The sequence below is a fragment of the Rhizomucor pusillus genome (assembly GCF_041956525.1).
Source record: "Rhizomucor pusillus strain CBS 183.67 unplaced genomic scaffold VTP01scaffold_10, whole genome shotgun sequence".
Lineage (NCBI taxonomy): Eukaryota > Fungi > Mucoromycota > Mucoromycetes > Mucorales > Lichtheimiaceae > Rhizomucor > Rhizomucor pusillus.
The window spans coordinates 767,910-795,496 of NW_027192152.1; the positions used below are offsets into that span (position 1 = coordinate 767,910).

At 46.0% G+C, this 27,587-nt stretch overlaps 12 protein-coding genes across 12 annotated transcripts; 5 read left to right on the plus strand and 7 right to left on the minus strand.

Moving 5' to 3' along the window:
• Positions 1-199: 199 nt before the first annotated feature.
• On the minus strand, positions 200-3,353 carry VTP01DRAFT_1305 (uncharacterized protein; the record flags this gene model as incomplete). The annotated part of the gene is made up of 3 exons (XM_069379641.1): positions 200-1,294; positions 1,360-2,707; positions 2,770-3,353. The coding sequence occupies 3 exons, from the start codon at positions 3,351-3,353 to the stop codon at positions 200-202; spliced, it is 3,027 nt and encodes a 1,008-aa protein (XP_069238713.1).
• Positions 3,354-3,996: 643 nt separating this feature from the next.
• VTP01DRAFT_1306 (uncharacterized protein) lies at positions 3,997-7,373 on the minus strand (the record flags this gene model as incomplete). The annotated part of the gene is made up of 12 exons (XM_069379642.1): positions 3,997-4,089; positions 4,166-4,546; positions 4,619-4,798; positions 4,866-4,984; positions 5,044-5,214; positions 5,274-6,285; positions 6,349-6,413; positions 6,487-6,667; positions 6,723-6,834; positions 6,891-7,042; positions 7,111-7,234; positions 7,291-7,373. The coding sequence occupies 12 exons, from the start codon at positions 7,371-7,373 to the stop codon at positions 3,997-3,999; spliced, it is 2,673 nt and encodes an 890-aa protein (XP_069238714.1).
• A 555-nt stretch (positions 7,374-7,928) lies between these two features.
• On the plus strand, positions 7,929-9,996 carry VTP01DRAFT_1307 (uncharacterized protein; the record flags this gene model as incomplete). The annotated part of the gene is made up of 4 exons (XM_069379643.1): positions 7,929-7,988; positions 8,284-8,517; positions 8,583-9,382; positions 9,447-9,996. The coding sequence occupies 4 exons, from the start codon at positions 7,929-7,931 to the stop codon at positions 9,994-9,996; spliced, it is 1,644 nt and encodes a 547-aa protein (XP_069238715.1).
• An 884-nt stretch (positions 9,997-10,880) lies between these two features.
• On the minus strand, positions 10,881-11,591 carry VTP01DRAFT_1308 (uncharacterized protein; the record flags this gene model as incomplete). The annotated part of the gene is made up of 4 exons (XM_069379644.1): positions 10,881-10,950; positions 11,008-11,238; positions 11,304-11,435; positions 11,500-11,591. 4 exons carry the CDS (start codon positions 11,589-11,591, stop codon positions 10,881-10,883), a joined length of 525 nt encoding a protein of 174 aa, XP_069238716.1.
• A 1,580-nt stretch (positions 11,592-13,171) lies between these two features.
• VTP01DRAFT_1309 (uncharacterized protein) lies at positions 13,172-15,297 on the minus strand (the record flags this gene model as incomplete). The annotated part of the gene is made up of 8 exons (XM_069379645.1): positions 13,172-13,206; positions 13,275-13,686; positions 13,755-13,843; positions 13,906-13,972; positions 14,038-14,147; positions 14,213-14,338; positions 14,406-14,579; positions 14,637-15,297. The coding sequence occupies 8 exons, from the start codon at positions 15,295-15,297 to the stop codon at positions 13,172-13,174; spliced, it is 1,674 nt and encodes a 557-aa protein (XP_069238717.1).
• A 1,447-nt stretch (positions 15,298-16,744) lies between these two features.
• VTP01DRAFT_1310 (uncharacterized protein) lies at positions 16,745-17,374 on the minus strand (the record flags this gene model as incomplete). Its single annotated transcript, XM_069379647.1, has 2 exons — positions 16,745-16,992; positions 17,356-17,374. The coding sequence occupies 2 exons, from the start codon at positions 17,372-17,374 to the stop codon at positions 16,745-16,747; spliced, it is 267 nt and encodes an 88-aa protein (XP_069238718.1).
• Positions 17,375-18,265: 891 nt separating this feature from the next.
• VTP01DRAFT_1311 (uncharacterized protein) lies at positions 18,266-19,966 on the minus strand (the record flags this gene model as incomplete). The annotated part of the gene is made up of 3 exons (XM_069379648.1): positions 18,266-19,124; positions 19,177-19,579; positions 19,645-19,966. The coding sequence occupies 3 exons, from the start codon at positions 19,964-19,966 to the stop codon at positions 18,266-18,268; spliced, it is 1,584 nt and encodes a 527-aa protein (XP_069238719.1).
• A 556-nt stretch (positions 19,967-20,522) lies between these two features.
• On the minus strand, positions 20,523-21,714 carry VTP01DRAFT_1312 (uncharacterized protein; the record flags this gene model as incomplete). Its single annotated transcript, XM_069379649.1, has 5 exons — positions 20,523-20,696; positions 20,753-20,866; positions 20,931-21,365; positions 21,423-21,577; positions 21,648-21,714. The coding sequence occupies 5 exons, from the start codon at positions 21,712-21,714 to the stop codon at positions 20,523-20,525; spliced, it is 945 nt and encodes a 314-aa protein (XP_069238720.1).
• A 632-nt stretch (positions 21,715-22,346) lies between these two features.
• On the plus strand, positions 22,347-23,178 carry VTP01DRAFT_1313 (uncharacterized protein; the record flags this gene model as incomplete). The annotated part of the gene is made up of 4 exons (XM_069379650.1): positions 22,347-22,522; positions 22,591-22,693; positions 22,749-22,943; positions 23,032-23,178. 4 exons carry the CDS (start codon positions 22,347-22,349, stop codon positions 23,176-23,178), a joined length of 621 nt encoding a protein of 206 aa, XP_069238721.1.
• Positions 23,179-23,505: 327 nt separating this feature from the next.
• VTP01DRAFT_1314 (uncharacterized protein) lies at positions 23,506-23,838 on the plus strand (the record flags this gene model as incomplete). The annotated part of the gene is made up of 2 exons (XM_069379651.1): positions 23,506-23,634; positions 23,692-23,838. 2 exons carry the CDS (start codon positions 23,506-23,508, stop codon positions 23,836-23,838), a joined length of 276 nt encoding a protein of 91 aa, XP_069238722.1.
• A 377-nt stretch (positions 23,839-24,215) lies between these two features.
• On the plus strand, positions 24,216-25,573 carry VTP01DRAFT_1315 (uncharacterized protein; the record flags this gene model as incomplete). The annotated part of the gene is made up of 6 exons (XM_069379652.1): positions 24,216-24,713; positions 24,776-24,857; positions 24,918-24,970; positions 25,034-25,125; positions 25,199-25,330; positions 25,390-25,573. The coding sequence occupies 6 exons, from the start codon at positions 24,216-24,218 to the stop codon at positions 25,571-25,573; spliced, it is 1,041 nt and encodes a 346-aa protein (XP_069238723.1).
• Positions 25,574-25,630: 57 nt separating this feature from the next.
• On the plus strand, positions 25,631-27,348 carry VTP01DRAFT_1316 (uncharacterized protein; the record flags this gene model as incomplete). The annotated part of the gene is made up of 5 exons (XM_069379653.1): positions 25,631-25,826; positions 25,887-26,039; positions 26,114-26,308; positions 26,368-26,498; positions 26,863-27,348. The coding sequence occupies 5 exons, from the start codon at positions 25,631-25,633 to the stop codon at positions 27,346-27,348; spliced, it is 1,161 nt and encodes a 386-aa protein (XP_069238724.1).
• Between the last annotated feature and the right edge of the window lie 239 nt (positions 27,349-27,587).

Here is a 27,587-nt window from a genome sequence, read left to right on the forward strand (position 1 = left end):
GTTTTCATGCAGCGTGCGCGCGCACCAGCCAACGTCAATTCAAACGCCGTCTGTCATGCATACAATTCATTTACCGACGAAGACAAAAAATCCATTTGAGTTGATGGGAATGATTAAATGTTTATTATACAGGAGATGCTGAGAGGTTATGCTTTTCATACGGTATACTCTACAAAAAAGTAAATGATTGAAAATAATATTATGCGTTGATCCAGTCTTCGGTGGCTGTTAAAAATACATGTTGTCCCATGAGATTTGCGACCAATTGGCCCATTGCTTCTTGGAGTATAATGATTTCCACGGATCCTGCAGCGTAAGTATGCCAATAGACCAGCGGTTCCATGTTAGGGCTCTTGTTGTCTCCCTGCTGCGCACATACGAGTTGGTAACTATCTTGCCAAATCAGACCTTGCTGATGCTGAAGGGCCTGTCGTGCAACTTCGGCTGAAGGCAGCATAGCGGGCAGAGACGACTTGGTGCGCAGCGAGCCAGCTAACGTAAACAGATACAAATGGACTGCGGCAGCCAGGTCTTTGCGATATAAACTAACAGGCACCGTGATTTCACGACGGACATTGGACGGGATTAATTTCTGCACCTCGTATAAATGTTGAATCCAGTAAAGAATCTTTTTTTCCAGGTCGAGTATATTTCGATAGGTTGAAGCTGGGAAAGGTCCCTTGGTCAGTCTGGGCTCAGTTGCAACGAGTCCAAGCATCTGGGTAGTCAGACCAAGCTGGCGTCTAAGATCCTTGTTTGCTCTCTCGACATCCCGGGCTGTAGCAACATATCGGGACGAATGCATATCTTCTTGGCACACCAGCGACGCAACCTTGGAATATTGGATACCTGTCTCAAGCAACAGGTTGGCAAGCGACTTGCGCATTGTCTGACGCGCCCACACCGGCCAAAGAATCTGATCCACCACCATGGTGACAAAGATAGCAATGATGCTAGTGATCGTACGTTTCCAAACTGGATCAATCAATCTTTCGTCGTACGTATCCATGTAGCCAGTGGACGTGATGACAGCCATGGTCAAAAGGGAAATGAAACCGATGCGCGGATACTTTGTACCGAGGAAGATATACCACAGGATGACTTGGAAAATAAGGATCAACACGGCAATTACATATGGGTTCTCGTCGCGATTGCCTGCAACCAACACGATGTAGCCAAGTACAGCACCAATGATGGTTGAAACAACACGGTAGAAGCACTGCTGCGCAGTTGCACCGACAGTAAAGTTTGAGACAACCATAGAATGCAGCATTGCCCATTGTCCGTGGTTACGCTGTTAAATCATTGATTATTAGAAACAAATCATGTTGTAAGAAAAACATATATATGACTACATACCGTATAGAGATCATTCACACCGGGGATCGGTAACCAGGCCATGAGGGCAAGCAATTCCATAACGATAGTAAACTTGAGAGCGTAGCGCGTAGGACCGTATTTGAGCCATTTGTTGATGCGGAAAAGCCAATGATTCCAGAAATGCCGACCAGGAACGTTGTGCAGAGGGACAGGCTGGCTGATAATTGACGATTTTTCGTCCTTGCCGTCGCCACAGTGGTGATGTTGCTGTCCTCCACCGGCACTGGATTCCGCATGCATTTCCGAGTGGCGGGTAGCTAGTCTTTCCAATTCTTGCTGTTGATCCAGCACCAACTGTTCCTGAGGTTCGCGCGGGCTAGCGCCGTTCCTGCGATCGTGGATCAGCCATTTATGCAAAGGCACCCGAGGGAAGAAAATACGAGGCCAACACTTTGCTGGTCTTTTTGCCAAGAGTTCCTGGACCTGCTGCTCGAGCACCAAAAGCTCCCTGCCAAACGCCATTAGAGCATAGTTGATAGTGTACATCAGATAGTGCTCTTCCATCGGGCTAGCAAATTTGTCGCGGTACTCTCTGTAAAGAATTGTTTCTGCATCCAGACAGAATTGCTCCAGTGCGCTCGCGAGATCATCGGTAATAGAGTCCTCATCCTGCTCGGTAGCGTTCACATCTGCTTCTTGCTTTCCAGCCGGTCCAGAGGCAATCGTTTGCTCTGACGCTAAAGAGGCTGCAGATAACGCTGTATTTTGCTGTTGTTGCTGTTGCTGTTGCGGCTGGGAGGATTTTCCATCATCTGGTAGCTTTGGAATAGCTTTGCCGCTAGCAAGCTCCTTTTCCAACATTTGCAAAGTTGCCGTGCATGCTTTCATAAAACGTTGCATAATTGGTTCCAAGGAGCGTTGCAATCTCGATAGATTTTTGTACTCGGCTCTGTGGACAGACGATGATGGGGTATCAAGGCGTTTGTGCTCCATAGTATCTTGGTGTCGATGTCGAAGTCCATGCGTATGTGATTGATATGCCGATGATGAGCCAGAGTTTGCGAGCTGAGATGATATCCTGCTCTCAATCATGATCCGATTCACACGCTCAACAGCCAATGAAATGCCGAGCATATGCTTTGCGAGCTTGTCGAGGGAACGCACAACGGGTTTATACCAGAGTGGCGAGTAGCGTGAAACGACAATTTCATATTTGGCTTCCTTCTGTGCTTTGCGCATCTTATCAATGGACGCTTGCAGAGCATCGTTGAGGCGTTGCAACTCCCGAGAAACAGATACATCGTTTGTCAATGGCTCTCCGTGCATCTCGTCTCTGAGGTAGTGAAGAACTTGGTTCAATGCTGTCAGACTCTTTCCCAGAGATGACCTGCGCAAAAAATGGTGAATGAATTATCGCCAGCCTTAATAATATCTGTAATTGAAACTTACTCTAATCCTTTCGATGCAGTCTCAGGCCACAAGCACAGGTTCACCAGAAAGGATACAGCAGCGCCCATGAAGATTGGGTAGACGATGCCGGCGATGTTGAGGACGTTGAAGGATGTGCCGTATATGTTACGTGTCAGCGCGAAGAACGGAACGGGGAAACCTTGCAGTGATGCGAGGAACAGTCGAGGATATTTTACGCGAGTGTAAGCGATCGTGAATACACAAACAAAGAATGCAAATGATGCAATGATGGCAACTCCGTTGCTGTAGAGCGGCGCACCAGCTTCCAACGCCTTGTTGTATAATGTGCAAAAGTATGCAATCAGACCGCAAAATATAGCGGATGGTATCAGAAACATGATGTTGAGAATAATTTCTTCGATCTGAAAGCCGGCCGTGCCGCTCGCGTTGAAGAAGAGGACTGCAAGCACGAATAGGTAAGGGACACCATGGCTGAGAATTTGTATGATAGGTGGCACCAGGATCAAAATGAATGTGATCTCGTACGCCACCACACATTTTATGATCTTCTTCCAAAGCTCCTTCTTGCCACGGAAGAATGCATCGTTGATGCGTGATAACATGGGTGGAGAGAAGAAGAAGCAAAAAAATCCATGTTTGGCAATGGATGCCTTTTAGTTATGTATATCGGAATCCTCCCCGACTTCTGGAAAATTATTAGCTCGGTCGCTGCCGATATGTCCCATGTTCTCCGAAGATCAATGCCCTTTTCTGAAATCCGTCGCATGCAGCCCATGGATTGGCCCCGGGGAAACGTTATTCCCGCCAAGAGGCCTAAAAGACTCTGGGATGACCAAGCGCTATCCATCTGAATGTCACCATTGGCTAGTATATGCTGTTGCCTTTTGCCTACATTCTCGGATAAGGTTAATAGATTAAGGCCTCGAAACAACGTATATGCAATTCATCAGCGACTGACAACATTTCTTCGCCACAAAAGGTACAATCCAGTTCTGATTTAGGGGAATCCACCCAGAGCTTGGTGGTGCAGCAACCTTCAGCCCGCAAATTGATCAATTGATGGAACAAACGAGTCTTAAGTATTTCTTGATGCTTATTATTGATACCATGTGATTTCCAGACCATTCGACTAATAGGATCAATTTTTGTATTGCATTGTATCTCCATTGCATTTTACATTGATGATAATTTTTTGTTTTCGATTGATTGCTATGATGGTGATTACTATGTACACATGTTACCGCGTCAAAGTCTGAGACGTTTGCTGGACACTAAAAGATCTTCAACTTCTCCGTCTGCTCGACGTTTCGAACCGCCCGACTCTGCCGCTAGCTTGTCCTGAGGAAGAAAGAACAAAGTTGTTAAGCCGATGTCGGAAGAATTTAAGCGAGCGGTATTAAGTGATCGAACATACCTCTTTGACTTGCATCATTTTTTCTGCAAGGGACGCCATTCCGTGGTGAGACGCAATCTTGATGGCACCATCCACGGATTTGGTCAAGTGCAGCGCATGTGTAAGATCAAGTGCACGCTGGTGCTTATCCGCTCTGCATGCAAGTCGGATAAGCTGCAGCAACGTCTTGTCCATGTCAATCTCGGCCTTTCTGAGTTCCGCGTAAAGTTCATCCTCTAGTCCTGATGCGACCGCTTCGTCGCGCTCATGCGTGCTAATGACCAATTCTCTCAAATGTGCCTCTTCCAACCGTCCAACTTCGGTGTCTGTATTCAATGTGGGCATTTGCAGCTCAATGTCGCTCACAGGCGGACGGGGAAAGTAAGGTTCCTCGTTGGATTTCTACAGAACATGACGATGGATATTAAGCCATACTCGCCTTTTGAGGCAACTGACACCAAAAGCAAAGCAAACCTTCAATACTAGGCACATGAGTTTATCTCTCAATATACCAATCGGCCAATACCGCTCCTTACGACCTTTTTGAGAAGCAACGATCTTGCCGTCGAATACAGGCACCCAGGTCGATCGGTTCATTTTCCGTTGTTGATACAGCACACTCAACACGTCATTCGAGTCATACATGGCAGCTTGCTAAATTAAACCGTGTATTTAGTCCTCATCACGTGAGACATGTCCTCATTCCATGTATCAGCCCTACCATAGAGTCAGAGAAACCAACCCATGTCAGCTCTGCGCCTTTCTGCAACGGTAGTTTATCTTTTTGCAAGATATTCCGCGTATCCGTTTCCATTATCATGAATTCCAGGTTGTGTTCGCCTATGAATTCATTTAGAGCTATGCGATTCGAGCAGGTAAGCCTGTAATCGAGTAGTTACCGTTGAAGCTGGTTCCGACAGAATATACGAACATGGCCAGGTTGCCACCGCCTGCAATGGCAACGATATTTTCCAGTTTAAATAAATGTGTCTGGATACCAGTGATTGTGAATATGCGAACGTAGCCAGCCGACGTGGCTGCAATAACATATCCATCGTTAATAGCCACACCTATGATCTATAGTTAGGGATTTTCGAATATTTCACTCTCTGTATATCTTATGCCTTACTCTGAACATCTTCGCCTTCAGGTAATCGGACAGTCCACTCCGAACTGTCTGCCCAGTTATTCAAAGGACGATAGTATATGATAGATGCCGTGGAAGCGTCCTCGTTCTCTTCGTCTGTCGTCTTGTTCTCGCCTCCCTCGACACCAAATACGACGCCATTTTCGCCGATTGAGGCAAGTGTGTAGTTGTTGTAGTCAGTAAAATGGAAGTTGCGGTTTGATGACTGATCATGAAACTCGACGTTCACGACAGAGTGGGTATCTTGGAAAATCGTGTAAACAATGCCAAACATGCTGAAAGCCATGTATCTACGCTCTCCTTCTCGAGGTTTCGATGAGTCTGATACGTCCATGTGGCGGAACTCTGTTGCTCCAGGCTGGATGCACGGATGAGGAGTGATCTTGTACTGTGGCCCTCTAGAGACTGCAGTCGGGTAACGTCCTTGATGTGTAACAGCATCTGCTCCATCATCCTGGGTCGTAAATCCCTCGGCGTATCCAGCACCGTCATCATCAATCACAAAATCGTCTCTGTCTGAAAACATGTCGATATCTGGATCTTCAAGGTCTTCGCCCACATCTTCAACTTCTTGACCCTGCGTCAAGTCGTCCTCGGCTTCATCCATCACCATAGATTTTTGAGCTAATCGACGAGACTTTTCTTTGCTTTGTTGTTGGTGCTGTTGTGGCTTCGGTGTCGCTGGATTCACGCCCATATCGCCAGCCAGTAATCGATCTAGTTCGCTATCGACATTGCTCACTGCACTTGCTGGATGCTGCGCGCCAGGCAGGGATACATCAATGGGATCATCCCACACGGACAGTTGTCCGTGGCGGTCCACAAATGCTAACTGGTTCTCTTTAGGGTGCCATGAAATACCGGAAACTTCGTCTGTGCTTCCGTATTTCGATAGGATTTTTCTGGTTTTCATGTCCCAGATGATTAGCTGTTTATCAGCACCGCTTGAACACAAGTATCTTCCATTAGGAGACCAGGCAAAAGTAATGACATCCTAACATTAAACACAAATAATTCAGTAACGTTGTACTCTTTTGATTCCAAAGATGTTACGTACATCTGTATGCCCATTTTCCAAGGAGAAGCTCTTTGTCCACAGATGACGCTGGTAAATGCAGATATCTAACAAGAATGCATGCAAAGAATGAGCTTTTTCGATACTTTTGAGAGAAAAAGGGCTTTCTCGATCACATACCATTATTGGTACCGGGCAAGGCAATGCAGCTGCCATCTGGTTTCCAAGCGATAGTTCCTAAAAGATGCGAGTCTGCCAATGTGCTTCGAATCGCACCGCTCAGTGTCTTTACACATTGCGGTGCTCCAGAAACCGAGTTTGTATCCCAAATTCGTACATCGCCTTCGCAGCCAGACGAGATCTAGTAGCAGATATTGTAGCTATGGTTCATTCACAGTGATAAATCCAAGGCTTACGAGGTAGTCGCCAACAGGATCAAATGCCACGCATTTCACAGATTTTGTATGTCCAACAAGCTGAACGATGCTGGTTATATCTCGAACGAGTACTATGCGGATAATTTCCTCGCTAGCATATACGTCAGGATCAAGAAAAATTGCAGTGATTGCATCTTGATTGCTTACTCGGCCGCTACAGCGATCTTTGCGCCATTTGCACTGTACGATAGCCATCGTACGGGTACTGTACTTCGAACGAGATACTTTTCAAAGTGATTGTTGTTGCATCGATATATGGAAACAGCACCGTCTTCGCCGGCCGTAGCAAACGTATCATTCTAGTTAGAACAAGGTCAGGTCAGGTCATTGTTCCTCAGAGCATTCCAGGGCAGATTTTGAATCGTACATGGACAGCCACGGAGAATACTCCCTCGGCATGTTCAGAAATGTTCTCGCCAGGTTTGCTGCGTTGCGATTTGGCAGTGTCAAAGACTCTGACGATCGCGTCGGCACCTGCTGTAATGAGGCCTCTGTTTAAGGTATACGGTAAGCTTAAGCAATGGCATCCAGGGATTAAGACACTTGCGCTCCGTCTTTCTTGTAGGCAATAACAGTGTGCCCATCGGCGTGGGCAGGCCGCTGGTGTATCTTGTCAAAGTCTATGGTCATTTTGGTAACGCGAAAAAGACGCGCTTTAACGCGAATTGTCAGGTTCAATCTCCTCTAAGTTGGCTAACTTCAGAGTGCAGTGATATACTCCGAGCGGCTCCAATGTAGCAATCGACCAGTACATCGTATATCAAAGCAAACATTAGAAGTTTATTGTCCTTTTTCATTTAGCAAGCTCGACATATAGCTGTAAGATACTAAATACTTAGATATATATCAAAATCGAGCGTCCAGTCAAATGTAAAAGTTCATTACTCAAAAGTATTGGGCTTATTTCTAGCACTAATTCAGCGCACTCTTAATGGAATAAGGATCGAGTATATACTGAGAATCCATAACTAAAGAAATTCACGGATATATACTGATACATATCGTGCTTGACAGATGCCAAAGGTCGAAGGGTCGTTTTGACCGAGCTTTAACGACCACGGCGAGAGAAAACAAAAATTTAAAGATCCGCTGAATGACGTTAGCACCATTTGCTATGGCGGCCACCCCTGGTGCCAACTGAAAAAATTTTGGTTTCCCTCCTCTCACACCTCACAACCGATCGTCATGCTCAGAAACGTCGCTCGTGTCGCTCGTCCTTTGGCGGTTCGCAGCCTTGCTCCCGCTGTAAGTTACTTCCCCTACCTCACCCTCTTCTTCTTTTTCGGCGCAGTGGAACGTACGAACAGCTTGTCGTGCCTAATTTGCAGATGACCAGTTTCGAACTTGGTCATTGCATGGTGACGAAGAAATACACATTGGCCCGAAAGCAACTGCACCTCTGCACTCTATGCTTTCTCTTCGCACTGCTTCTGGGCACGCATAGTTTTTTTTTCGAAACACGTTTACACTTGCACTTTTGATTCCTATGGTTATTTCTTGACGCGTAGAGAAAAACTGACCTACTTTGTTAATACATCAGGCCCGTCTCAACCTTGGTGCAGTTGCCGCTGCTGCCACTCGCACCTACGCCTCGGCCAAGCCCAACACCTCTGAAGTCTCCTCCATCCTCGAACAGCGCATCCTAGGTGCTTCCTCCGAGGTCGACCTCCAGGAGACCGGCCGTGTCTTGTCCATTGGTGACGGTATTGCCCGTGTCTACGGTTTGAAGAACGTCCAGGCCGAAGAAATGGTTGAATTCTCCAGCGGTTTGAAGGTAAGATAAGATCCATCAGATTAGATTATTTTGTGGAATACATATACTCACGCAGATGTATCCAGGGTATGGCCCTCAACTTGGAACCCGACAACGTCGGTATTGTCGTTTTCGGTAACGATCGTTTGATCAAGGAAGGTGACACCGTCAAGCGTACCGGTGCTATCGTCGACGTCCCCGTCGGTCCTGGCATCTTGGGCCGTGTCGTCGATGCCCTTGGCAACCCCATTGACGGTAAGGGTCCTCTGGAGACCGTTGGCCGCTCCCGTGTCCAGGTTAAGGCTCCTGGCATTTTGCCTCGTCACTCCGTCAACGAGCCCATGCAGACTGGTATCAAGTCTGTTGACTCCATGGTCCCCATCGGTCGTGGTCAGCGTGAATTGATTATTGGTGACCGTCAGACCGGTAAGACGGCTGTCGCTCTTGACACCATTCTTAACCAGAAGAACTGGAACAACGGCAACGACGAGTCCAAGAAGCTGTACTGTATCTACGTTGCTGTCGGTCAGAAGCGTTCTACCGTCGCTCAGTTGGTCAGCACCCTTGAGGAAAACGACGCCATGAAGTACACCACCGTCGTTGCTGCCACTGCCTCTGAGGCTGCTCCCCTTCAGTACCTTGCTCCTTTCTCTGGTGCTGCTTTCGGTGAATGGTTCCGTGACAACGGCCGTCACTCTTTGATCATCTACGATGACTTGTCCAAGCAGGCTGTTGCCTACCGTCAGATGTCCCTTTTGCTTCGTCGTCCTCCTGGTCGTGAAGCCTACCCTGGTGATGTCTTCTACCTCCACTCCCGTCTTTTGGAGCGTGCTGCCAAGATGAACAAGGACTTTGGTTATGGTTCCATGACCGCCCTTCCCATTATGTAAGTTGACGTTACGACTTCAAACTTGCACCCATCTTGATATTAACAATGTATGTCACCACAGTGAAACTCAGGGTGGTGATGTCTCCGCTTACATTCCTACCAACGTCATTTCCATCACTGACGGTCAGATCTTCTTGGAAGCCGAACTCTTCTTCAAGGGTGTCCGTCCCGCCATTAACGTCGGTTTGTCTGTCTCCCGTGTCGGTTCCGCTGCCCAGACCAAGGCTATGAAGCAAGTCGCTGGTTCGCTTAAGCTTTTCTTGGCCCAATATCGTGAAGTCGCTGCCTTCGCCCAGTTCGGTTCTGACTTGGATGCCTCCACCCAGTTCTTGTTGAACCGTGGTGCTCGTCTCACCGAATTGCTCAAGCAGCCCCAGTACAGCCCCTTGGCCATTGAAGTCCAGGTTCCTATCGTCTTTGCTGGTGTCAACGGTTTCCTTGACAAGCTCCCCGTCAACAAGGTCGTTGAGTGGGAAAAGGACTTCATCTCCCACATCCAGGCCGAGCACAAGCCCGTCCTTGAGGAAATCCGCACCAAGGGTGTCCTCTCCAAGGAACTCGAGGCCAAGCTCCGTGAAGTCTGCGAGAACCACGTCAAGTCCTTCTTGTAAAAAACATAATCTTCTCTCCCCGTTCTTGTCTTATTCATTTTAGAGCGAACACCGAATGGCATACATTAAAAAGAGCACGAGAAAGGTTTCTCTTTACAAAAGTAATGTCGCAGGTCTTGAATATCTATGTCGCTGTTTCAAAAATATCTGTCGCATATCCAAAATAGATGTCGCCTACTTACGAAATCCAATGTTGCATGCTCATTCTTATATTAGGTGCAGTTGTATTCTCCCGCTACTTTCTTTTTTTTCACTATTGCAATTTCAAACGTGAGTGCTCAATTTTTATCCGATGATGGACAAGGAAATATTGTCGATGAGAACGGTAGACCTGAGCCCATGGACTATATCGTTGACCAGGAACAATTTGCACCTGAGACATTTGCTTTCATCAAAAGAAGCCTGCGGAGAAATCTCGAGTTAGCGCGATGCAAGTAGATAGGCCAAAAGATGAGGATTCTCATATGAGAGAAATTACGGAAAACGTGCCTATACTTCCTACACTCCTCAGGTACCGTGCTGAAAAGTTTGAATTTGGTCAGTCCCAGCCAAAATGGGGCCACTGGGCCCTGAAAAAGGATTGGCCACGATCTTGAGCCAATACAAAAGGCATGATAGCCAAGTCGCCAAGCAGCTGGTGAACGACGCCAGTTTTAGGATCGAGCAGCACTTTGCTTGAAATCGTTTATTGCTTCATTGCACTATTTACTGTGGAAGACGCTCCTCAATGAATTGACACCATTCAAGCCTACATAGACTGGGAAGTCCCAACATATATCTACCAGGAGCACAGGCGTTGGTTGAAAGAGCATATGTACCCCGAGCTAATTATGCTGTATGAAGATGCATAAAATTTGCATTGCTTCCTGCGAAAAGGACTCGAGTCAGTCGTTGCAGTGCACCAATATGGAGGCGTCCGGTAACATTGTGGTCATGTATACGGTTATATGCCACCTTAATGTGTACATTAGTAAACAGCTTGTACCGACAACCACAAAAAAAGAAACATACCATGTATTTGGAACGAAAGTGCCGAATCCAGCCCTGTCTTCTCGGTGACACCTTTTGTTAAGCGGGGCAAGTCTTGCAAGATCGGACGCCAGGGCATCCACATTTCCTGTTGGTTCTGCGAACTTTGCCTCCCCATGGTCAACGGATGATCCCGAGGTTAGCTGGTCTATAATGCACAGTGTTACGTCAAACTGGATTCGGGAGGTATCGACGCTTTGTTTTCTCCAGTGACTATATTCGACCTATTGATATAGGCGTTAGCAAAATTCCTAAATGACAGAGAGAGCATCGATTACCATCTGAGATACACATTGCGGTCTGGGTCTGCGATGATTGCCGACAGGACTGGATCCAATGTCGAGCTCCAAGGTTCGCTTTCTCCATAGTGTGTTTCTTCGATTAAGGTCTCGTGCGGAAGTCTGTGGATACTATTCGGATTAGTAGTATAATTAGTGTTGATACAGAGGCGCGAAGAGAGTTTTTCCGACTTACAGGTTCGAGATGCTAAGGGAAAGCGACGCTTGGGCTTTAGATTTTCCGACGGAAAGAGCTGCCAAGCGCTGCACTGCATCCTTTCGCCGCATCTTCGTTCTTTGCACTAGCTGATGTGACGACCTCGAGTTAGGAAAGAATCAGAATCGTTATTTCAAGCGATCTTACATAGATAGGGCTCGGACTGGGATGGGACGGTCGCTACCCCATCTCAAGTCCCGCATCCTCTTATTTTAACCTGGTTGAGTGCGAATTTTGCTACCCTGTGGCTTTGGGAAACTCGAGAAAGCCCAAAATGGAAAAGCTAAAGAAGCTAAAGATAACCACCGATATTGCAAAACTTCATGAAAACCTCGCTCATTCGGTTGTGCCAGGAGTCTACGCCATTATTCCCAAAGAAGATATCGTTGTCCCTGCGGCAAACTGGAGAGAATATCACAGAAAAATTCAGGAACTTTGCGCGTGCATGTGGATCCATAAGAGAAAAACTAAAGGAAAAGAAGGCTGACCAGTAACGGAGCAGGAACCTACACACCCAAGCGTAATACCAGAGTTGCTCAGAAGGACTCGAAAAAACGTTGTTGTCTGGCTACATACAAAGCAACCATCTTAGCATCATCCACCTTTCGTTTGTTCGCTTGTGATGCAAAAGGATCATTGCAATCATATACCTGGTGATAATGAGGATTTGCGCACCCTTCCTTTGACAGCCAGCAACGTGGAAGAAATTGCCCGTCAATTAGACGAAGGCAGAAATTGCTGTGATATTCGCATTACGTTGTTGCGAAGATTAGAGCGTCTGGATACTGCCGGCCAGAGAAACGTTACATATGATGATGATGTCTATAATGCCATGGTTAAGGTAGGGATAATGGCAGATACGTACTTGACAAAATTTGAGCTTTACATATAAACTTTATCTACATACATAAACAACCTCAGATACAAACAAGACTTTATAAATATCATGAAAATGACGCGATCTCTGCTAGGATCTGGATGTAGAAACTCTTGTTTCAACAGAGTTACCGTATATTTAGCGTCGACACACTACTTCATATTCGACTAGTATTAGCTTATATGGTATCGGGTTCCAATCTCCAGGCAGGTCGGTCGAGTGTATGCATGTAGTTAATCAATTTTGTCTCGATGCGACGTACAAAATATCGAGTCGAGTGATGGATGTTATGTATACGTTGATAGTACGCGATTCTCAGACAGGAACTGGAACGCCAGTAGCATATTTGATCACGAACGACCATTCTGCATGCCCAATTGTACAATGCCTCAAACCTTTTTAATTGAAAAACGTGTTGTGGTTGGCTATTTCCCACTGTCTGTAAACTTGGGCCATAGTAATCCATAACACAGTGTCAATGGCTTGCCAGAGATGCCAACTATGAAACCAATGAGTTGTTTTCTGTTTCCTACATTATTATGCGTTTGGACTATTGTCAAAGGATTGCAATCAAAAGGGAAAGTCTAACAGGTATCTGCTGTAAGCTGTAAAATGAAATAAGTTTGTTGTTTAGTTGCAAATTATTAAGTACTGAAAGGAAAAAGAAAGAACAACAACAGATACAAATAATATAGTGTATGCGAATACTATGCGTTCAAGGTAGAGAGGAAAGAAAACAAGCGGGAATAATATGGAGGAGGTATGATAATGAACTTAATCGGAATCATCGCCGTCATGGTACAAAGTCACTGTAGCAGAAAAAGAATTCATTAGGATTTTCTTCTCCTTTTTTCCAGCTTGTCGACTTAACACGTACCTGAATTAAACTTTTCAAATGGATTACTGCCAATGTCATTGTCCTTGATAGACATCATGACACGGTCTGATTCTAGATCTAAACTGACGCTCTCTGGTGGCATTTTTCTAAAGTTGATAGCATCGATACCATTCGGTTGCTGGACTTGAGGGATAATAGGAGGCACACAATGACGCAGCAGTGCAAAATTGACATTCTTGAAGAAGGGGTGCGCTTTGACATCCGATGCACCTGCTCGAGATCCTAACCGACGGTTCTCGTCCTTGTGCAACAGTTTGCGCATCAAGTTTTTGCAGTTGTTGCTGATGCTCTTGCTGTACGGTGCAGGCTGGTCAGGGAACGCAGGTTCCAAGCGCATAATGCGAGTAAACGTCTCGTTGCGGTTGGCACCTTTGAAGGGTGTAGTGCCATACTAACAAGAAAATATATTAATACGCGCTGTCGATCCATGTAATGTATGCAAAACGCTCTTTTGCTTACCAGCATTTCGTAAATGAGAATACCAAGAGTCCACCAATCAACAGCACTGGTGTGACCGCAGCCTTGAATGACTTCTGGAGCAATATATTCTGCAATGGATGGACTTGTCAGCAGAAAATGCAAAGATGATTTGGATGCGCATGAGGCTTACCCTCTGTACCAACAAAGCTGTTTGTCCGTAAGTTATTTACGCAGCTCCGTGTATCGATGGATGGGGGCTGCAGATGAAATGAGTGAGTGAGCAACTGGCATGCATATGCAGGTCAGTAATACGACGCGTTACCTGATACGGCGAGGCTGATTTTACGACACCGGGGTTGCCAGGAGGATGCGATCCCTTGCTAAGGTCGAAATCTGTCAACATGATGTGGCCACTCTGGTGGAGCAAAATATCTGATCCAGAGATTATTCCTTGTCAGTTGCCATACTGAACGACCTAAAATAAAAAGAAAACTCACTTTCAGGTTTCAGGTCCCGGTAGATGTGGCCCTGCAGATGTAGATATTCTAAAGCTGCAGTCACTTCGGCTGCATAGAATTGGGCGCCGTCTTCACTCAAACATTTGCCAGGTCGCAATTGCAATGCTAAACAGCCAAGTTAGCCACCGTTGTTGTGACAGTTACGGTGGACAATGAAAGAGAAAAAAATTACCTCGGAAAAACTCGCCTCCCATGCAGTACTCCATAACAAAGTACAAATAATCCTGACTCTGGAAAGAGTGGTACAAGGTGACAATGAAAGGATGATTCGCCGTTGTCAAAATTTCCTGCTCTGCGAGCGCACGCTTAATCTTGTTTCGTTTGATCATCTCTCGCTTAGACAGCACTTTGTTATAATTTTTTAGTGAATGATGGAATTGAACGCCAAATTCGGACGACATACCTTTCATGGCAAATAGCTTGTCGGTGCCTTTTTGGCGGACCATGTAAACTTTGCCAACATCGCCCTTTCCGAGCATTCGCACTTTGGAAAAGCTGGAAGGGCCGACTTCGACTTTCTTCACTTTGATGCTGCTGCTAGAGTACGTGCGGCGATCGAGGCGCAGACGCTGTTGCATGGCTGCTGGAACAGACATGCAAGAGGCGTTGCTCGGCAAACCGCCGCTGCTGCTATCACTGCTGCTGCTCTTGCTACTCGCGTACTCTGCTGCCAAGTTTGGGTTTGTGCCCGCATGAAGTCTCAAGCTCGCAAAGTTTGGTTGATGTTGTTGTTGTTGTTGTTGTTGCTGTTGCTGCTGCTGCTTAGTCAAGTTCAAAAGCTTCGTATTTGGTGCAGACACAACTCGGCGAACCGTCTTGTTGGTCTGGCTGAACGTCGCCGAAGAAAACCAAGAGTTGCTTTTGAATCCCTTTTGCGGCTGTGGAGGGAAATTAAACTCGTTCGGAACGGCGAAAGATGCTGCGTTGTTCTGCCTGATTTCTGGCAACGACGCACCTGTGCCGGTGAAGAAAGTTTTCAGGCGGGATGGCATCTGCGACGAAATGTATGATGGTGGAGGAGCAGAAATCTCCAGCCCAACTTCCTTGTCGTGGTCCGGGTCCATGAGGGGCGTGTGCCGGGTGGGTGGGAAGGCGAGGAAGAAAGAAAGTTGGAAGAGTGAAAGAGGAAAAGTTTCCCCAATCAGCAATTCGCAGAATTCAGCAGCTCAAAAAAGTCAGTCAGCCAGTCCGGTCTGGCTCATCAGTCAAAATGCAAGAGCTTGCACAGCCTTGAAACAACAACTACAACAACCACCATTGTTGCCAGCCTAGAACTTTTCTTCCATCAAAAGCATCGATCTATCCAAAACCTCAAGCTGATCTACATTTATCGAGATCACCGGGTTTTCTTCCTTCGGTAAATACTTGATTCGCCTCAGCTGACTGATAATGCAGAATATTTCCATGGATGATCTGCGTCATCTTTGTAACAATAGCATTTAGTTTGCTTTCTGCACAGCCGCATTCTCCTTGCCACGATATATAATGTCAACGGCAATTCCGTAGTATCCATCGCGGACCATTTCAAAAGACCCCCTGAACGCATCAAAGTTTACCGAGTAAACTCTATTGCTATGTTAATCTACCCTCTTGGTTGCATTGCCATGTGGAAGGGGTACTTTAGTTATCAACTTGGGAGAAATTCATTCACCATTCTCAAAGGTGTATGTATTCAGAGTACTCATTGCAAACACAAGCCGAAATGCCGCATTTGTACTACTACAAGAAACAAACAAGCAGTAGGTATCGGGTCGGATCAACAGAGAACGTCCCTCCCCCTTAACATGTCAAGGCAACAAAACCCGTCCAGCTCACACACGCCAGCTAAACTGACCGCAACCGCAACCGCAACCGCACCCACAACCGCAATCGCAACCCGCAATCGCAACTTTTGTTTCACTTTCAACACACGCACGCCAGTTCACACTGTCGTATTTATGGATTGATCAGTGTTCAATAATGATGGAGGTGGTACAACAATTAGAACTCCCTATTATTACAATCATCTACTGGTAGACTTAATTCTTTGCTTCTTATTCCATTAAAAGCACCTACCCAAAGTCTCGCAGTATCTTACTGTTCCCATTTCTTCACACACGCGCCAGCTCAACTGACCGCAACCGCAACTTTTTTCTCTCTCACACCGGTTCAACGCACATGTTCAGCCTTCCCCATGCTTTCCGACCTGGTACTGATCGCCTCTCCAAGACAGTGGTTCGACATCCCAAAGTGATTGACATATTAGCAACAACTTTATCAATCGCAGAAGAATGAACTTACCGTCTTGATGATTGTGGCATTGAAAGCATTTGGGGAATGCGAATTGAGATTAATCACAGCAATGCAGTACATCCCAGAGCATCGAGTGCTGCCCTGACAACTGTTATCAATACGACTTGTGATTCAGTAACTTGAAATGCTTCCAATTCAGGATTCATATCCTTCTTTCTTGTTGGTGGAAGTTCAACGGAAGTTTTTTATTTGCAGCAGAAATAAAATAACTGCGATAAATCATGATTCTGAAATGGTGCACAAGAGCTGGATGGTGGGATCTTCCATATATTTCAATTTCAATTTCTGTTCTTTACTGCTGGCGAGATACCATGTAAGTGCCGCCAGAGGGTCAAGGTGCTGCTTGCCTTCGTTAACACTGTCTTCAATCGTTTCCTTCAAGACGAGCAGACATTTTTCAGCCCAAAGGGTATTACGTAACTGTTGCCAATAGGGATTGTTTAAGCTGGTTGACAGTGATGACCTCACTGAGAATGAAATCTTGTCAGTGCCCAAGAAGAACAAAAAATGGTAGATTGTTAAACCGCTGGTATGTGTACTTGTAAGCAATATTCAATCGATCGTTTCATCGATTCTTTGGTAACATTCGATTGAATCTCCAAGACGATTGCAGGTAATCCAACGTGAATTGACGGCCGAGGCAAATAGTATATAACAGGAATTGCTGCTCCGTACGTCTGTCTCTGCATGTATATAGCTGTCACCATTTCTCATCCAGTACTGATTTTGTTACAAGGTTAATAGTATCTAGGTTCTGTAGGAGATTTATCACTATAATGTAACATGAAGTTATTTCTTCCGGGACAATGCAGGTAGTCATATTCACATACCAGTGCAGTCCACATTCATTGGAACAAGGTGATTGTGTATGGAAAAAAAAACCATCTTTGTACTGTGATTGGCGGCAACCGAAATCGTTCGGCGGGTTGTGGGTTGCGGTTGCGGTCAGTTGAGCTGTCGTGACACGCTGGATGCCCAAGAACAAAAACGGGAATTCATTGAATCTTGTCAAGAAAAAGACTACCGCAGCAAAGCCTTTTATATAAGTCTGGTTTGATTGCTGTCTTGTGCAAATGTTGATGTAGCAGATCAAAGTGACGAGTTATATGCCATGCATTTCCAACAAGGAATAAGGTAGTTGCGCTGAAGTAGCCATTTAGCACTCAAGTACATATTTTACGCTTGTAACGTCCATCGTAGCAGGTTTGCAAATGCATTGATATTTACCTAGGGTTTCGAATGCTCATATTCTAGGTAACATTGACAACGACCATGCTTATCAGCAAAATCTGTTTTACTCGATCCAAGACGTGAAGTTATGGCATCCGGAAAGCAGAACAGGATCCATGTATAGATTCGAGTGGGAAGACATCGCCTGAAATAATCACGTGATAGCATTCACTTTACGCATGAATATGCAGCATTTTTCATTTGATTGAACGCCTGCCAAAAACTGGTGAGCTACGTGTATTGATTGAGATCAATTGGAACTGAGCGATGATCTCAGGGACCATGAACAGCAGAGTGAAAGACTACGTGGGCATCTCCACACGATACAACATTGCATTGTTACAAATTCGATACAAGGCTGTTTAGGCTATACATGCGTTTCGTTCATCGGCAGAACTCGAGTTAGCATCCGAAGGTTTCACAAAGGAGTACTGTATTCGGAGCATTGTCAACATTGCCATGCCGTTCCATTCAGAAAGGCCACGTGTTGGCTGCAGAGTAGTAAAAATTTCACTGATGCGATTGTAGGATGCCAAAGTCGTCCAGCCCACGTTCTTCAGCCAAGATGCAACCATGCTCTGTACATGCGCACGCTGTATGGTTGATAGTCGAAGGAGGCGGAGACGTCGCCGTTGGAATACCCAACAACTCCTCCAGATCAATAAAATCCAAGTTACTGGTATGATTTTCTGCCGCCGTTGCTACTGCTGCTGCTGGATTCGTGTAACCGCTTCCTCCTTCCACGGTCCTCCGCCGCCGCCTGCTGTTGTCCCGACGACCATCATGCACCACCAACGGCTCTCGCACCCAGCAGCAAGGTTCAAGCGAGTTTCGCGCGCTGTTCAGGTCAGCATTCGTATCTGGCCGATCCAGTCCCGATGTATAATCGGGCAACCTCTCTTCGTCGCATGCTACGCTCTGATACGTTGGTAACTCATCGGCGTCCAGGATCCCAAGATCAGATTCATCGACTTTGGCCGTGATTTTGATAGGAAGCCCGATGCATATCGGTCTGACTTGACCGGAAACATGTACAATGAGGCGTATGAAATGTCTGATATCGAGGAACGGTGAATCTAGGGAATACGTCAAGTTTCCAAGTGTAATGGTCGTTGTGGATCCGTCGGCAGATACATTCTTGGCTGACAAGGATGTGCATGTATTGCTTCGATGAAGTTTATGCGATTGAGGTGTGGATGGTGAAGATGATGCTCGAGGTCGCCTGGGGCGAGGTAGGGTAGTGGTATCATATTGGTCTGGTTTAACAGGTTGCAGCGGGAACGAGAATGAGATGTTTGTATCAAAGGGAGGATGAAGATATGTAGAAGGTGCGTTCGTGCTCACCACCAAATGCCGTTTATAAAGACTGCTACGGCAACGTATTAAATCATTAAGCAAATCAAACCAAGTACACTGCTTACCTCGCACGCATTTTATCATCTCGATAAAGTTCTTCCTGCACCACATCGACTTGGACCTTTTTGACGCGTGTTCTGCCGGTGGCATCGTTGAGCTTAAACACGCCGTCAAATTCTATGCCTTTCTCATCTTCGAGGCATATCCATCTAGGCACACGGAACTCCCAAGCCAAGCAACCGGGCCGTTCTCCCCGCATAGTTAGACGCGGGACCTTGTAGCCGCTAACTCGCCCATGCGCTACATCCTGCGGCATCAAAGTCTTTTGGATACGAAATCCACGCTCGATGTACATCTCTTTAGCAAACGTCGCATTCGGGAGTATCCTCGCAGATAAGCCGTATTCGATACTCAGATACTCGGATTTGAAGGAAGGGCAAAGATGACCGGGTATTGTAATTTCGAAACCTGTTGTCCCGTGTCAGTACCAACCTGGTGCAGGTGCACCGAAAAAGAAACATTCATTAGTTTACCTAACTCTGTTACACCGGCAGGCAGCGTTGCGTTTTCTAACAGGACATTTTTTGATTTGCGCAAAGTCCTCCAGGCATGCATTCTTTCGGCGAGTATCGAGTGCTGAGGCTTGACCGGGTCCCGCCAGTTGAGTTCAGTCGAACCTCTCAGACGAAGTTCGACTCGATTGAGCTTGATGGGCCGAGACGCAACCAGACGAAGCTTGCCTCGCACCTTCTGTCGCTTTGGATACGTCGAGTACTTCTGCTGGTTCGGCCGTGGTCCAAAGAAATAGACCACGTCAGGAAATAGAAGCTCTGAAGCAATCAGTCCCTTGATCATGTCTGTGATGCAATGAACGCAACGCGGCGAGCAAGGGGCAAGAGAGGAAGAAAAAAGAAGCAAGGTGTGCAAGGTTACACTGGCCTGTGTTTATTCATTCATTGCAGCAGTGCTGTTTGTTGATAGATCGCCCTCCGTCTCCCTTCCCTTCCTTCTCCGGCAGAGTGATCGGTCCCACAAAGATGAGTTTCATTCATAATCGTATGTGAAACTTGACGATAACGGATACCTGATGGGCAGTATGTATTACGGATATTCTAGCTTAATGTATCGTTACAGTTTCCTGCATCGGATGTTCAGGTACTGCAACAGAGCATACAGGTCCTGGCGGACGAGCTACACCCGGTCGCTTTTCAAAACGATTAATTCATTTAAAATGTTTATTAGTATACGGTCTGTCCTGACTATGATGACAAAAATAAAGCTTTAATTATTATTTAGCATGTTTCTGACCCAATGATGATCGAATGCATAGCTTCTTCAACGTTGATAGCTGTTTAAACGCAAAAGACAAAGTTGGCAATATCCATATAAAACCTTGCATCCTCCGATGCATTCATACAGTAAATGGTAAAACTTTTTCTAACATGTTAATATCCGGATGTTCAGCAATCTCTTTGACTTGGGCATTCACGGACTGCGCATCCTCTTCCTCCATAACCTTCCAATTGGGTGAAGCTTGTTTTCTTAACCAATTAAAGTCTTCCATGCAGTTGTAATAATTAGAGCCCTAGATATCACGCAATTTAGTTCCAGTTATTGATAACGTTAGCTCTTCACGCTTGCCTCGGCTGTGGTATCTTTATAAGGACCGACAGCAATCCCTGTGCAATCTTCAATGATCGGATGACTGGTGACATGTAGCAAAATACGCAGATTGCGCGCATCATGCATGCGGAACTACAACATGTTGGATCAGCCATCCACAACATTTATCTGTTTGATTTCAGAGATCACACGTTACCTGATGACACGCAATGGCTATTGTTGAGTCTGTGAAGCCGTATGTAAGGATAGAGCCCTGGATGGCCCCGCACACAACCAAACACTCCTTCAAGTTCTTTATATGCAAGGCAGAGATTCGTCTGCCAGTCAAGAGAACGATGCATCGGCTAAGATTCGATAACAGTACATCGGTGGTGCCTTTATCTTGACTGTCATCCAGGCGCACAATTTGGTTACTCATGTCGGCAAACGAGGTTGCATTTGCAAACATATCTGGCACCGAACCACCATTATTAGTTCTTTCGTCTTTAGCTTTTTCTACAGCGGGCGGCTGAGGTTCCTCCCGTTTTTGATCTTTTACTGCCAGCTTTTTCCGTGATCGAAATGAGAATTTAGGTTTTGGCATCAAAGTATTCTTTGCAGTCTCCAGTGCATCGTTGAGTTCTTTGATTTGCTATGGATAAGGATATAAGCGACGAATCTCAAGTACAGTGCTACAATTGAGACATACTCGAGAATATTGTCGTTCGTCGTAAGACGGAATGTATTCCGTAGCTTCCGTCAGCTTCTTCTCCAAGGTATTTATGCTTTGCAAGATATTGTTGAAATACTGTGCAAGATCTGACTGGGAGATCGTCGACGCGCTGTCGATCTTTTGCTGAATCGCTTTGTATCCATCGACATGGTGTCAGTTTTTCTCTGGCACTCGTGATTTTGCTTGCAAGCAGGTACCAACCTTGCTTTGCATCTTTAAATTCGTGCCAGAATATATACGAAGCCTCGGTTGCAGAGGGCTCTGACATTGTGTGAGAGAAGGAGGCAGGTCTGTTCGGCCCTGACAATTTCCAAATCAAGCAAGCTCAGCCGTGGACTGGATCGTCATGCAAAGGGATGTTGGGCATTTTTGACATGAGATTATTTCAGTATACTCTTTTCTTGCCAAAGGTTCAAACTGTCACAGTTTATATATGGATGAAATTCAAGCACTGTAGTCTTAATGAATGATATTGTAGTTATTGCAGACTGACACAACCCCGAGAAGTAGCCTTTCAGATATTACATGCAATTGCTTGAAAAACATCATAGAGTTTCATCAGTAATCCATCGTATTATCTTTTGGATAGGGTTTTGGTTACAATAAAGGAATTGCATAGTTCTTTGCAAGGTCACTCATTGGGAAATTGGTCCCACGAGGAAGAGCTTTGAAAGACTGGATGTATAGAGCTTCTAACGTAACAAGACGTCATGTTTCGAACAGACTTGGGCAACCTGACATGGCTGCAACAAGGGTGGTTGTGTCACGTTTTACTACCCCACCCACCGATCCCAGCCCGCCGCGGCACATTAAAAAAAAAAGAATAAAACGCCGCGATATTTCCTTCCTATTTCTCTCTTTCTTCCTTTCTTTCACATCTCTCTTGCATACATCACCGTCATGTCTTTACTGTCTGACACGACGAGCCAAACATACTCTGATCCCGAAACCCTGTACCTTGTGGCACATCAGATATTACAGCAAGCCATCGATCTGCTGAACAGTATACCCGACGACCAAGTTTATGCAAAACCATCCCACGTCATGTTTGGTGGTTCTATTGGCAAACACATCAGGTTGGGAGTGTACAATCGAGATATGTTCTGCGTGCTGCCCTTTTCTTCTGACATCCGAATTTGTAAAGGCATCTTTACGACCACTTTGAGCTGCTGCTTGTCAACAACCCATCGCTCGAACACAACAAGGCGACCTCGTGGATAGTGGACTTTGATGCGCGGTCGCGAGATGTAAGGGGACGTTACGCCATATATTTGTTTATTGTTTTAAACTTTGACGCCCTAGGTACCCATGGAACGGCACCGCGATGCAGCACAGACGGCGTTCGCACGGATGCAGGATAGAATAAATAACCTAAAGCACCGGATACCCCATGATACCCCAGTGACGCTCGCAGCCACAATCGATGCAGCCAGCACTGCAAAGTACATGTTCAATTCTACACTGGACCGCGAACTATGGTACTGTTGCATGCATGCTGTACGTGCTCTCTTTTTCTCACGTAAACTTGGGATTTATCACCCATCAATGTATACGTATGTAGTGACTTACATAACAACACATTTAGATTCATCACTACGCTGCAATCAAGGCGATTTGTGTGGAGAATGGGTTATCAACACCTAAAGAGTTTGGATTAGCACCGTCTACTGCCCAGCATCAGCATCAACTTGAGGAACAGCAACGTAGCAACAGATTGCAAGGACATTTGTGAGGACCACACTCTTTTCATTTCTGTTTTAATAGTAGCAATAATGGTATAATGGTCTCATCTTTTTTAATTTGATCGTCCATCCAACAACCCCCCCTTCCTGTTGTGTGGAACAACCCACATGCCATTCTGGGAGAGAGCTGCATTGCTTTGACTCCGCGAGACAGATTGTGCGATGCAGGAGTGAAGGACTTTCTCCGTCCCAATACACTCATCTACCTTACTGTGATTGCATCTATTGTCACTGCACTCGTACGTAGCTGTTGAAGTACAGGAACTGAAAATTCGAGCAATACTTATATTTATACGGATATCTACACACCAGTTGACATGCTGAATGAGACCACGACGACGACAAGGGAATACTCCTTGCCGGGCGTTCTGCACTACCTCCAATCGGAATGGCGACGATTCGAGCGAGAACGCAATGAATGGGCTATTGAACGCGCCGAACTCAAGGTACATTGTCGAATAAAAAAAGGGCAAAGGACTCGTTTTCCGATTGTGAAGCACTAGGCACGGATTGCGCTTTTGGAGGGCGAGCTCAGAGGCAGCGAGAACCTACGACTTGATCTCGTCAAACGAGTGAAAATGCTTGAATATGCTTTGCGGCAAGAGAGGCAAGTTTTTGGTACTGGTAGCGACAGCGAGGGCGGCCAGTAGTAACAATGGAAATTACATACAGAAAGAAGCACCTGGCATCCTCCTCTTCCACGTCGAAACCGCGACCAGGAGACGCAACTGATTCACCCAACCATACTCGCAAGTATTAGATTTGTTTCACGAGTTATTGAGGTTGTGTTTGCTAAAACTCATATAACAGCATGGTCACCGCGGAGCGCCGGAGATAAGGTACAACCTACTTTTACTGAAACCAGCAATTATGCAGACAGATCCAGAGAACGAAGCAGGCAGATTCTGAAATCGCAAGTATTTAGTCTGTTTTTGAGAAGGATATTTCTTGAAAACTTATACACTTTTACTCCAGGTGCCTGCAAGAGATCAATCACTTGACATCTTTGCCAACAAAATTCCCACTAATGTACACGATCGCATCCGAGAGTATACGAAGCGAAGCATCGATATCCGCTGATCCACAGTCATCTCCTGAATCAGCGTCTTCACCGGTATCGCTAATCTCAAAAAAGCCCAGCAGAACTCAACTGTCTGCGCGAGGAATAAAGATTTCGTCTGGAGGGACCCTGGGAGCATCGTCAGCCAACGCGCAGGCACCATCCAGCAGCAATCCCTTCTACACGGCACCACATGAAAAGAGGCCGCCTGACGATAACGTAGCTGGAACAATGGTATCGCCGTCGGCAGCAGCAGCAGCAACGACAATAGCAGTAGCGCCGCCTCCAGTTCCACCACCATCCGGACAGCCGCCGTCGCCGCCACCACCTCCTGCCATCGACGAAGATACAATGAGCGTGCCAGCCAATGTGGACGAAGTTGCCATGTTGAACAATGCGAAAAAGGAAGATCAAAGGTCAAATAACGGTGCGACGCCGTCAGACGAGGACGTTACAGAAGATATGGTACGGAAGGGTTTTAAGATGCATGCGTTCAGAGCAGAGAGAATATTAAAGAGTACATAAAGACAAGACAGGTACAAGAAAAGTACAACCTGACAACGGAGAAAGCACAGCGAATATTTAAGCATCCAAAAGAAAAAGCCAGATGTAAGTTTTCCTTCGTTGGTTGTGCCATGGATTTATCTAACGCACGGCTATCCAACGCAGCAGTGTCGCCAGAACCACAAGATAACAATTTGGGCAGTTTGGATCCTTCACAGGTAAGAAGTTCTTCAATTAACCAAGGTGAAAGAAAAAACCAAGATCTGAATTTCATTGTACAGATTAACAATCTGAATACGGAAACGGCAAGAAGCAAGGAGGAGGGGCAGCAACAGGCATCCAAAATGTGGAAAGCTCGAGTCACTGTAAAGGGGTAACGCTTTTTCTATTCGTGATCGTAGCAGATGAAAACACATGGACGGATCTAGTAACTGGTATGTCTCTAGACATCTTGATTCTGTGCGATCGGTAGCCTTCCATCCAAAGGAACCGATAGTTGCTTCTGGATCAGACGACGGCACAGTAAAAGTATGGAGTTTGAGACGTAGCTTTGGCAAAGATGGCAGTACATCAAAGAGGTAAATGGAATGTTTGTATTCGGGTTCAGCAACACTGTTGCTCATCTTGTAAAAACCAGAGGAGGCCACGACGAGGCTGAGCCTATCATCACTTACCGCGGACACACCAACGTTGTAACGTGCGTGGCAATTTTGGCCGAGCAGAACCGAGTTTACTCTGCCGGATTAGATGCATCGATTCGTGTATGGAGACTGCCCGGTGAAGGCCACGAATTGTTCTCTCCAGTAGGCAAGTACTTTTAATATACATTCTTGCCAGAGTGCTGACGCAGCAAGAAATGATTAGATCCATCGTTAAACATGACAACATACGTGGGACACACGGATGCTGTCTGGGACTTTAAACTGTTCCCCGTGTCAAGTGGGGATTCATGCTTCCTCGCATCGGCGTCAGCTGACGGCACTGTAAAGATATGGGACACGCAGGCTTCAGGGCAGTTACTAAAGAGCACTCTAAACTACAACGGCGTATCCGACACCGCTGCGTATGGAAGAAGCAAGTATCCTTTAAAAAGAATTCATAAACCATTTCCTTTGTAAGCTTATCTGCTGATAGTAGATCAAGACCTGCCGGTTCCGACCTCTGTGGATTTCTGTCACACGGATCTGAATAAGCTGGCAGTTTCCTATTCCAACGCGGAGATTCAGATTTTTGATATCGAGACAGGTCAGGTTGTCACGACGCTCAAAGATCCCAATAGTTCTCATGGTAATGCCATGATCATTTGCCCCGCCCCTGGCTCTGGACAAGATTAAACTAATGATAATATCTCTCTGTCGTAGACGGCACACCGGCGACGCAGATCAATAAGCTAGTAGCACATCCTACCATGCCGTTAATAATAACAGGACACGAAGATCGATACATCAAATTCTTTGATCTAAAAAGCGGCAAATGTGCATTCTCAATGTCGGCACATCTGGATGCTGTATCCTGCCTCGACGTTGATCCGAGCGGCACTGCGCTGGTCTCCGGAGGTAATAGAAATTTACCGTCTGTATCAGACATGTTATCTTAAACCACCCAAATAATTCAGGACACGACTCATCAATCCGACTATGGGATATATCCATGTCCAAGACTTGCATGCAGGAATTTTCTGCCCACAGACGCAAAGGTCACGAAGGCGTACTGAGCGTACAATACCATAAATTATTCCCCTGGATGGTTAGCGGCGGTGCCGACAGCATAGTTAAAGTGTATCATCACGCCCATCATTAATAACATAATGAATACATTTTACTAGTACATACCTTGTTGTTTGCTCTTGTTATCCAGACTCGTGCCGCAGGTGGAGGTGTAATCAGGGGTGGATGAGGTGGACAGCGACAGCTGCAGCTTCGGGAAATCAAATAGATCGTGAGCACGTGCTTTTGGGACGTACGTTTGATCATGTGCTCATCTCGTGACAAAAAACCTCACCTTTTCCTTCCCTCTTGTTCTTCTCTTTTTCCACCACTTGCTCTACTTTTATATATTCTTCAATATTTGCCATCAGCATGACTGAAAAACCATCGTCGGTTACATCAAGGTAAGATGTCCTGCCGAGGGTCAGACAGGCAGACAGGCAAATCGCAAGAAAATGTTCAAAAGCACGTGGATTGGACATGGACTGATTTATACGCCCTCCCTCCTGTTTAAAAGCAACAACAACGGCAGCAGCAGAGTGCGACGAAGCATAGTCAAAGGCCAAGATAACACACACCAGCATCGAGCGACGCGTCCGGTTGTCGGTTCTGAAGAGTGGCACCAGCTACGGCGGGAGAATCACAAACGGGTAGAACGGAAACGGCGAGAAACGATTAACGAGCAAATTGCGCAGCTAGCGAGACTGCTGCCAAAGTGCGAAAAGACGAACAAAGGCGCGATCCTCAAGGAAGCAGTGCTGTATATGGAAAATATGCGACGTAGCAACGATTTGATCAAGCAGCTGCAGCAGCAGGTCGAGGAATTGAAGCGCGAGAATAGTCAGCTCAAGGAAGGCAACCTCAATAACAAGAATGTCGCAACTTCTTAGCACTGCATCATTTTACTACTAGCTCGCTCACTTTTTCCCCCCCTCTCGTCCCTCGTCGAACTCTTATTCCTTTCTTTTCTTCTGGTTTCTTCCTGCAAAAAAAAGAGGTCATATCGTTTTCTGCCATCATGTATTGATTACTACACGTTATTGCGCTCGGACCTTGTCAAATTATCCTTGTGAAACTGCGTGGGGTGGCTGCATTTACTGAGTGTTGCAATGAAATCATCTGCCTAGCA